Source organism: Mercenaria mercenaria, chromosome 15, assembly GCF_021730395.1.
Source record: "Mercenaria mercenaria strain notata chromosome 15, MADL_Memer_1, whole genome shotgun sequence".
NCBI lineage: Eukaryota > Metazoa > Mollusca > Bivalvia > Venerida > Veneridae > Mercenaria > Mercenaria mercenaria.
Window position 1 is genome coordinate 37,201,793 of NC_069375.1, and position 11,690 is coordinate 37,213,482.

At 33.3% G+C, this 11,690-nt stretch overlaps 1 protein-coding gene across 6 annotated transcripts in view; it reads left to right on the forward strand.

Moving 5' to 3' along the window:
• The window catches only part of LOC123551258 (70 kDa neurofilament protein-like), a 44,757-nt gene extending 33,414 nt beyond the window's left edge, over window positions 1–11,343 (forward strand). For 4 of the 6 annotated variants that reach the window (XM_053525025.1, XM_053525024.1, XM_053525026.1 and 1 more), the window contains 5 exons: window positions 2,032–2,183; window positions 2,679–2,708; window positions 4,194–4,298; window positions 7,479–7,595; window positions 8,048–11,343. In XM_053525025.1, the coding sequence (XP_053381000.1) occupies window positions 2,032–2,183; window positions 2,679–2,708; window positions 4,194–4,298; window positions 7,479–7,595; window positions 8,048–8,086 (443 nt within the window). In that variant the 3' untranslated portion in view covers window positions 8,087–11,343. The remainder of the gene's footprint in view (window positions 1–2,031; window positions 2,184–2,678; window positions 2,709–4,193; window positions 4,299–7,478; window positions 7,596–8,047) is intronic. The other 2 variants (XM_053525027.1, XM_053525023.1) reach the window with 1 other exon arrangement.
• Window positions 11,344–11,690: the final 347 nt, after the last annotated feature.

Here is an 11,690-nt window from a genome sequence, read left to right on the forward strand (position 1 = left end):
TGCCTTTTTAGGGAAATAAACGCGTGTTCACAGAATTTATCGTACTCGTATGCTATTAAAATACCCTTTTACTTATGCGCGTTCAACGGCGAATCCAACAATGCGCTTATTTTGTTCAAATCAAATAGTATTATCATATAAATGATGATAAAGTATTGACGCACATCTTTTAAAAAATATCTTGGGAGATTGTTCTACGTGGTCTCACTAGCTCGATTAATATGACCGAGGCGCAAATGTTTATTATGGCCGCAAAGAACGCACATAATTCAAAAGGGTCGTAATGGAATTGACGTCAATTTTGTCTGACAGAATCCGCGCTCTTAGAAGATGATCAATTTCATACATTTAGGCTACTTAAACTTTTTCTATATTTTATGCTAGAATAGCGTTAACGCAGATTTGTCTCCTGTTGTAGCATCTGCATAATACCTTGGAATGCGTCTATATCCTGACCATAATTGGCTTGGTCGGCAACCCATCCCTCGGGATTACGCATATGTTGTAACAAATAAAATGCGTTACACTCGATACTATTCAAAGCGACTGTCTCCCTTTGGAAAAAGAATTAGTCGTATTGGAAGACCGACCTTTTCTCTTTTTATTTCACCTTTGAATATAGGTCTAGCATTTGGAGACAAATTTCTCTATAACTTTAATCTTGAAGTCTTAAGAATTTAACAAAAAACCCTTTGAAGGTAAACATATTCAGAGCATAATAAAAACAAAAACTAATTAAGACATGTGTTCACTTGATATTTCACAACTTTTTGATATAAGTTTCCTAACAATGGACAGCTGATTTTGGAATGTAAAAGAGGTTCCCTGCTTATGAGTAATTGATTTGCAGATTTTTTGAAAAATAATATAAGTTTCATAACAACGAACTGCTAATTTTGAAAAGAAATATAAAAATCCTAAAAATGAGCAACATATTTGTTTTTGGAAAGTAATGTAAGTTTCCTATGAATGGACGGCTGATTTTTACTTTATTCTATTTATTAAAATTTTTGTGTGGAAAAACAGCTGATTTTGTAAATTGATGTAAGTTTCCTAATAACGAACAACTTATTTTTGGAAAGTAATATAAGTTTCCTATACAGTAATAACACTGAACAGCTGATTTTGTAAATTGATGTAAGTTTCCTAATAACGAACAACTTATTTTTGGAAAGTAATATAAGTTTTCTAATAACAATGGACAGCTTATATTTTGGAAAGTAATATGTTTCAAGGCATGTGTTTATTGAATATATTGTTCTCACGACAACTTCCTCTCTATGGTTGTGGAAATAATATTTTATATAACAACTTAATACTAATTACTTATACCAATGTCTGACTTTTTTTAAAATTTGTGAAAATTAATATTTGCATGCGATAATATGATATATATACATAAAAACAGAAAAAAGTCACTAGTAATGTGCATCTTTCATGGTTGTAAGAGTATATGGCCGCACCGGCGTCACAGGAACGTTTAAAATACATTTTGAAATATCTATGACTGATGGGTATATATCATTATATTAACCATTTTGTGAATTATATTCTTTAATTTGCTCTATGTTATGGTATAATACAATAACGTATATCTATTAATACTGATATAAAATAATAATGATGTATTAATTTTTGCATCATCTTCCAATGTTACATTAATGTATTGATAGGAAAAACACAGATTATGACTTTAACAGATGCTTAATGATATAACTGCATTTATCTACTTAGAATCAAGACTTAGAATCAAGTGGTTCTAGTCTTCTTTCGCTTTTTTTTATGCCATAATGATATTTTTGTACTAATCGTGTAAGACATTCGTCAGTTTGTTTTTATTCGCTGTCTCCATTTCTCCTTCAGCAACTGAAATGGGTACTGTTTTTTAAAGACGCGCATAAATAAGAGAAATGATTTACTTTCATTTGTAAATTTAAAAAAAAAAGTTTGGATATTTTCTATAATTTAAAAGATGTAATAGTTATTTATAGATTCCAATATGTATTTATAGATTCCAATATGTATTTATAGATTCCCAAATTAGCATGAAAATGATGAGAGGAGAAGTTTCAGCCAAAACCACTTACCAGAGGACATCCACTGGCCCCATTGCCATCAGCGAGGTCAGCCCCGAGGGCAAATTCATCATGTTGGAGAACACATCATCCGGACCAAATAGAAGGGTATGTTAAACTGGATTTTACATACACTATATATAAACACAACCTATAAGAGATGAGCTATGTCTAAGAAGTAGAATGTTGAATATTTCGAACAATTTTTGGACAATCCTTCTCCTATAGTAATAATTTAGATCTCGAAGGTTAAGTACAGTGAAGTCATACAGGTCCAGCTTCTGGTCTACAGACACTGGTGTTACCTTGTGTATTTGACATGACCAGAACAAATATTCATAATTAAGGGTAACATTTCATTCGAAATGATCACTATAAATTCGTTTATTATTCTGTTATGGTTGAACCAATAAGTTATAAGTATAATACGATATAAAACAAAAACCTATTTATATTGATCTGTTCAACCGACATTTTGTCCTCCATGATTAGTACGTTAATGTCTCACTGCTGGATACAGCAAGCTCAAGACAAATGTTGTGGAAGTGTATCTTGTATGCCATGCAAATAGAAGAGAATACTTTCATGTACTTGTTATTATAGGATTCTAAAGGGAGAAAAACTGAAGGCGTGGTGAGCAGATTGTATGCACTGAGTAAACCGTCTAAAACAATTGCACATCTAATGCTTACAATTTTTGTATAAATATGTAAATTAATATCATAACAAAAACACATGTGTATACTAATTTCAATCATGGAACTATGACATCATGGGCGTAGAGTGAATACGGACAGACGTTCCATTCAATATGTTACTGAAACAATAGCAGAATCGCTTTTTACAATAAAGAGTGCATTTAAATGGCTGGGTTTGTCTTGGTCATAAGTTTATTTTCCAGGATTCGAACCAGAAAATAGAGAAAAATTGTATTCATTACTGCAGTGGTAGAACTTCTGTTTAGGAGTGTGTCTCAGGGACTTTGTACGTTTGAATACTTCTTTACATTGCGAGGAACTAATTTTGCCAGCTTTATTGGGCACACATCATGAGCGCCCCCTCATAGCCTGTGCCACTCTTGATATATGCTCTTTTTTGGAGAAAGAGAACTTTCAGTTCCTCCTACGCCTTTGATAAAATATGCTAAATCAGCATTTCCACCTCATCAATACTTGACTGACTTTTACAATGTTTTATCGGCTTATTTGAACTAACCTATGGAATGGCAGTTTTCTGTTGTATTAATATTGATTAAACGTCGGAGAGAAAACAAAATTAGTGATCTATTTCATTTTCGACATGATAGCAAAACTTCGCTTAAAATATTCATGTACCAGATATACAGGTGTCTTGGGACACACAAATAATTCCCAATTACGACATGTTTTCGTGCCTTTTGAAATGAAACGTATTTTTATTTTTAAATTGAACCCTGGATGAAAGGTGTTTCCTGCGTTTGCCGTATGGCTTTTTATTAAATACATTAAGTATACTTGACTGACTTTTACAATGTTTTATCGGCTTATTTGAACTAACCTATGGAATGGCAGTTTTCTGTTGTATTAATATTGATTAAACGTCGGAGAGAAAATAAAATTAGTGATCTATTTCATTTTCGACGAGATAGCAAAACTTCGCCTAAAATATTCATTTACCAGATATACAGGTGCCTTGGGACACACAAATAATTCCCAATTACGACATGTTTTCGTGCCTTTTGAAATGAAATGTATTTTTCTTTTTAAATTGAACCCGGGATGAATGGTGTTTCCTGCGTTTGCCGTATGGCTTTTTATTAAATACATTAAGTATATATGAACTCGAAGCACAGTTGCGTGAAATAAGAGATAGATTTTCTGACATCAGAATAGGAAAGTCTAATTTAAAATTCTAAACTCTAGTAGTATTAAAATACCTATAACGCTGATGTATATTTTCACATTGTCGGCCAAGGCTTCAGTCCTCCACTTTTGAACGAATCAAATCATATCATTATTTGTGTCCAGCCTCTATCACGCTTGAGGAATGCATCAATTCCTCGACAGTGAATCAAACAAAATGTATTGATCTGTGAACAAAACGCGGTTAATAAAAAAATATTGTTGTTTATTTTTTCAGGACGTTAACTTGGATGGCTGGAAGTTAAGACGTACGGTTGATGGCAAGCGTGATTACACATACAACTTCCGTAACTTCACACTGAAGGCTGGCAAGAAAGTAAAGGTATGTATGAAAAAAAACAAAAAAACAAAACAACAACAAACAAACAAAAAGAAAACTGCCGAGATTGGCGTTTCTGAACCCGATATCAAAGCGAATAAAAATGTGTCAAATCATCAAATAGCCAGGCAACGGAAACTTAATTTGAACTTTAGAAGAACAATTTAAATAAGAATCCTTGGCATGCTATTTGAACAAAGTAACGTCTAAAAAGCTATCTGTTTTGTATTTTCCAAAATTGTCCACTTTTGCTAATTAATAGTATATAAACTCAAAGTTAAATGATATAAAATTTATATCAAACCACATTATGTTGACGTAATTAAACTTTTTAGACCGTTTCCGAACAAAACACCGTTCTGGCACTTTCAGCTTACATATGGCTTTCACATAATAGTTACTGTATCTCTTACTTTTTTGCGAGTCTCGGTATCTATGACATGGCAGGCCTCTTTGTTTGTCTGTACATTTTAGGCGCCAGATGCACGCTTAACCGTCGGGTGATTTACCGAGATCATTTGCACTCGGATATTTATTTTCTGTGACATTTAGAAGTTTCGCCCACATGCTCTGAGTTTGTGGGTTTCCTTTATTCTGGGAGTCTTTCATTCCTCCACATCAAAGGGTCAAATATTCGCGTAGAATCAATTTAATTAGATAAAACAACATTTTCGTTGATATGCAAAAAAATAGAGACAGGGTATTTTTAAACTATGAAATGCCGGTTGTAAATCTTGGTCACTTTTCCATCCATCCCTAAAAAATAAAAATACATGTAAATGTTGTTGGTTCATATTGTGACATTTAAAAACAAACCCAAGGAGATCGCGTTCATATCTAAAGGTACACAACCTTATAATAGGCCTTTTAGCTGACCTGTCACATAGTGACAAGGTGAGCTTTTGTGATCACCCTTCGTCCGTCGTCCGTCCGTCCGTGCGTCCGTCCGTCAACAATTTCTTGTCTGCACGATAGTGGTTTCATTTATGATTTTATTTTAACCAAACTTGCACACAACTTGTATCACCATAAGATCCCGGTTCCTCTATTGAACTGGCCAGATCCCATTATGGGTTCCAGAGTTATGGCCCCTAAAAGGGCCAAAATCAGCTATTTTGACCTTGTCTGCACAATAGCAGCTTTATTTATGATTTGATTTTTACCAAACTGGCACACATCTTGTATCACCATAAGATCTTGGTTCCTTTTTTGAACTGGCCAGATCCCGTTATGGGTTCCAGAGTTATGGCCCCTGAAAGGGCCAGAATTAGCTATTTTGAACTTGTCTGCACAATAGCAGCTTCATTTATGATTATATTTTAACCAAAATTGCACACAACTTGTATCACCATAAGATCTTGGTTCCTTTCTTGAACTGCCCAGATCCCATAATGGGTTCCAGAGTTATGGCCCCTAAAAGGGCCAAAATCAGCTATTTTGTCCTTGTCTGCACAATAGCAGCTTTATTTATGATTTGATTTTTACCGAACTGACACACAACTTGTATCACCATAAGATCCCGGTTCCTTTGTTGAACTGGTCAGGTCCCATTATGGGTTCCAGAGTTATGGCTCCTGAAAGGGCCAGAATCAGCTATTTTGACCTTGTCTGCACAATAGCAGCTTTATTTATGATTTGAATTTTACCAAACTGGCACACAACTTGTATCACCATAAGATCTTGGTTCCTTTCTTGAACTGGCCAGATCCCATAATGGGTTCCAGAGTTATGTCCCCTGAAAGGGCCAAAATTAGCTATTTTGACCTTGTTTGTACAATAGCAATTTCATTTATGATTTGATTTTAACCAAACTTGCACACAACTTGTATCACCACAAGATCTTGATTCCTTTCTTGAACTGGCCAGATTCCGTCATGGGTTCCAGAGTTATGGCCCCTTAAAGGTCCAAAATTGGCTATTTTGGCTTTTGCAGCCATATAGAGTCTTCATTTATGGTTTTATTTGATACAAACTTCTAAAACATCTTCAACAACAATAAATCTTGGATTCCATGACAAATTAGATCCAATCGTAGGTTCCAGAGTTATTTTATATCTGATTACCTCCCCTGATTGTAGTCAAAATGGATTTATATCAGTAAGTACTTATAGGACTTATTTGAAATTTTATTGTTGTCATTAGTTGGACTGAGCCAATCAAAGTAGATAGCTATGGACTGATTTTATGTCAAATTACCTCCCTTAATTTCAAATTAAAATGGGTATATCTCCGTAACTAATGGAGATACTGATCTGAAATTTCATTTATGTCAACAGATTTATTTGGCAGTTTCTTCTTTTGATCACTTACAATAATTTTCTTTTAATTACTTCCCTTTTACGTTAATATAAATAGCTTATTTTAGTAACTTTTTTACTATTGGCCGTAGGGAAAAATCGAGACCACTTTTCTATGGTACAACATGGATGGTACCTCCAAGTTTTAGGTGTATTTTGACATATCTGTACCCTGTAAGATTGTTTTTTCTTTTTGGTTAGATTTCTCTCCTTTGTTGTTCCTGTCCTTTGAACTTAGATATTTTTTCTGAGGACCTTCTTGTCCTCAAGTGCAGTGATAACAGGTGAGCGATATAGGGCCATCATGGCCCTCTTGTTGTTATTTTGTTGTTGTCCCAGTTTGAATTACTGGTGCGGAGACTACAACTTTATCATCCGCCATCCGATAGGGTGAAATGCTCAAGCTTTACAACCAGAAAACAAGTCCGAAGCCCACACCTCACACTATGAGTCTGAGGCCCACACCTCACAATATGTGTCCGAGGCCCACACCTCACAATATGAGTCCGAGGTCCACACCTCACAATATGAATCCGAAGCCTACACCTCACAAATATGAGTCCGAAGCCCACACCTCACAATATGAGTCCGAAGCCCGAAATCTCTGTTTCCTGTCAGAATATTATCATAAAGACATCTTCTATATATTAGTTGGTGTTACATAAATGACATTTAATGATGCCCCAAGATGATACAAAAATATTTGAAACGCACGTTAATCTCAAGGGCAGTTGTAACATAACTAACAATAATGAACCAATATCTCTTGAAAAGCAATTACTAATCCCGTATGGCAGGTTTGTGATCATGTCAGTTTCTAAACAAATATTATATATATTCGAATGTGTACCACACAATGAATTTTATTCTCGGTTGAATTTTTCAGATTTTGGCACGCGGATCGGCATCCGAGGCTGGACTTAATGACCTTGTGTTCAGAGAGGAGGACAACTGGGGCGTGGGTTCACAAGTAACAACATGCTTGATCAATGACAAGGACGAGGTGCTTCACTTTTCCAATGATATCAAACTACAAAAAAAAAAAATCCCGTATTCTTGCGCAGTCAGTGAAATAAAGAACAAAGAATTAAATAGCTAAAACATTTAAATATCCTGTAACTTTCTTTGATATGTATTTATATTTCTAAAATTTACTTGTAAAATATATGTTATTACAGAGTGTAAGTTAGATGTTATTTACGTTACCCGCAACCCGCATGTAACAATTCAGAACATGAAAATATATTTCGACAGTTTCATTCCACATGTTCATTCTTACATGTTTCATGTTTTCACAGTATTTAAGAATAAATTTGATTATAAAGCAATTGCAAAAAGATCATTATCATTTTTGTTTCTGTTTTATAAACTTTGCTGTTCTAAAGCCTTAGCATTTTCGTCAGTGTTTCTTTTAATACTTCTTTAATTTACATCGTTTTCTTTTCTTTCTTTCAGGATAAAGCTAGCCATGTCCAGAAGACATTGTACAACTAAACACGTCCAACCAAATTTTTGACAGTTGCCATAGTAACTATTCTTCATCGTGTACAGCATTTATGAAAATAATGTAACATACGTTACATTTACGTTACCAAAGAATATAACTCATCTATATTGATAAAAACATCCAACGTATAAGAGAAAGTACATGAAAACTGGAAATTTAAAGCCAAAACTTGACGGAAAACGGAAAGGAAGACAATGATGTCAGTAAAATTAAACTAAAATTTAGGGAAGGAGAAAAAATAGTCACTCTACAAAAATGAGGACATCATGTGTTTTTACTCTACTATACATGTATTAATCAAACAATTTATTTATCAAAAGGTGCACGCATTGTATATACATATTTACTACACCGTGTGAGATTATCATGCTAGTTTATGTATGTGATAAATTAACTATTACACAAGTTTTGATTGTGATAAGTTAATTATAACACGTGGCTTGATAACTTGGGTATTATATGCTTGATATAGATATGTGATATTGCAAAGGTATTTATCATAAAATACACAAGTTGTAGATGTACAGATTAGAGTCATTTGTTAAACGTATTTTAGAAAGGAAAATAGTTGATGGGTGGATTATTTTCATTCATAAACTTTAAATATAATATTTGCTAACAGTGTATTTAACCGGTAATACCCACACGTTAAAACTAGAGTAGAGTAGAAGAAAATATTTGTTTGTTATTTGTTATAGTTATGAAAATATGGGGTGGAAATATACAACAGTTTACGCATTTATCCATATGTTCATGTTATTCATTGAGAGTATGGCAACGAAACTGGACGGTAGTAGAATAGTAATGCACGGATATTACGTTACGTAAGTTTCATACATTTGTCCAAGTGTAACGTAAGTTAAGAAGATAAATAGATTTTCACTTGGTCACACAAACACAAAGACTATTTTAAACGCTCAGAAAGAACTCCATTTGAGTCAATCCCTTCACCAAACAAAACTGTAGAAAAATATACCAAAAGGTATATGAAGCAGTATTTTAAGTAAATATGAAGTAGGCCCTGTGTAAAGGGAGATAATATGCTAAAAGAGAAAATGTATTGAAATCGGTGATCCATAGTACAGGTATGAAAATGTTATGGAAGAGTATCCGTGCATTATAAATCTATGCTGATATCCCAGTATTTGTTAGACATTAACACTGGTTGTGATTGGCTTTGCACAAGAGTATATTTTGGACAGACATATGCTTTATTTTTATTCATTTTCACATACATCTATATCATTTTTTCGTATTTTATAGTTTATTTATTGTTGGCTTTGCTTATTAATATTTATGTTTAATTTTATTTTTTAAAATCTCGTCGCTTCCTGTCGTCTAGCACCGTTCTAAAAATAGCTTATGACCTTTGACATTGTATAGATATACACGAGATAATTGAAATATACCATAAACATTATCTTGATTGTCTCTAACCGTGCACTGACCATAATACCATTCCAAAAAATGGAAAGGCTTTGGTGATCGTAGAAAAGTAGATTCTATTTTAAGTATTTACATTCAAAACGTGTTTTATCTAGTGATAATATATTTCAGTTAGAAGAAATGGTATCGAGACGATCAATAAAAGTGAGTTTCATGTTTGTTTCTTTCAAGCTTTCCATAATCCGTGAAAAGTAAATGCAAAAGAAAATGCTGTCCAAACGTACGACCGACTCAAAATTACGGTAGTTCCAAAATTACGACTCCGATTTCAAGAAGGCAGTAGCAGGATTGATTGTATGTCTATAAATTAAAAATCAAAATTCTGTTTAATTTCAGATGCTCAGTGTACGGTTACATTTCACTACCCGTAAACTAATGTACTGTTGTCATGGTAACGTTTATGCTACTCATTTATCTCGTGCATGTTGTATTTCGATCTCTTTCGCTTTCGGGGTAAACAGCAGTATTTCAGAGATGATGCGAACGTCACCATGTTATTATACACGTCATCATATTATAAACTTTAAATAATGACCAATCATCTTTCTAGTTTTACATATCACATATAATAAACTCAAATTAAGTATATGAAATATTTTATAATATAATACTCACTTCTTGCCATATTATGTACATGTTGTTTAGATCGTGTACATACTCTTTAGTATTTCACTTGACAAATTTAGGATATTCAAATTACAGATGTATTTCATACATAATTTTAATGATATTCATGTTAGAAATTGACCACAATAGACTTTATTTTACCTCAAATGCTGACATTTTTATAGAAGTGAAAATAACGTTTTAATATTCAGAGTTTTGCCTAGTATTGTTTTACAGTGGATAGAGAACAGCACGTCGTTGGAACACAAAAAGACGGTTATTTATATAAACATCTAACTGTGTGATAACAGATTTAGAGCACGGATTTTTCATGTGATAAACCAATAGTGATGTTGTGTATACTTATGCAAAATTCGCTTACAATTTAAACATGCTTAATGTACTGTTCAAACTTGTTTTAATGTTGCTGTTGACATTTATAAGTGTCTATTCGCCAACGTTGTGTAGTAGATGTATTGATATTACGTTGTTAAATTGTAGACTTGACCATAAAGGATATATTTGGGTTGTTTTAAAAGGGTTTTCGGGTTGTTCGGCTTATAAAGCTTGAAACGCAGATGCCCAAAATGAACATTTTGAATATTTCCTACGTGGTGTAGATCACGCCTCTTACTCGTAGTAGTAGTAGTTTGCACTGCGATTTTCTACAAGCACATCTATCTATCTATTTCAATATATACAAAAAAATGTTTCTTGCAACAAAACAGGAGTAAATTTGGCCTTTGAAATTGAAACAGTATACTAGTAGTATAGAATTTTGAGCAACAGTATATATATATATATACATATATATATATATGTGGATATCAAAACCGCCAACTGATTTAAAAGCAATTCAAAGACGACTTCAACAACGCAGATTCCGAAGAAGTAAAGTATGCTAGAATTTCAGACACTGCTATATCAACAAAGGGAAATAAACATGTTTTTAAAAAAAATGTCGACATGTTTTATTTGTAACTATAACAGTTTGTTTTTATAATAACTTTGTCAAAGTGATAGAAGTATGTCATTTTAACTACAAGTACTTAAGACTTTTTATGTTTCACATTCTAAAACGTTTTATCTGCCTGTATCTTTGACTGCTGTTTGCTGATAACTTGGACTAATTTGACACTTTCTTATAACTTTTTTTCCCTAATTCTTACGGTAATAAATGCTTTAAATGTTATCATGTGTTGTTTTTCGGATATATTATTATATTATCACAATATCAGGCCCTATTACTAGAATCCTAGAAGCCCTAGTATGTACTTAACTTGACAGGGCAACACGAAATGGCCAGTCAAATGGTGTTCTTTCTTTTTCTCACGCCGTACAATTTTTAAGGCGCACCATAAAATGTCGACGAGACATTTCAAAATAGAACGGTCAGTAAACATATCTTTTTAAAATGACCTTTCATTAATCCTTGATTTGACCAGTGGATGTGGTCAGTACGGTAAACCTTGCATCTTTTAGTCAGGATCGTCGTCATGAAAATTCAAGTTCTTAATATAGTGCGCCATGGGTGCGAAA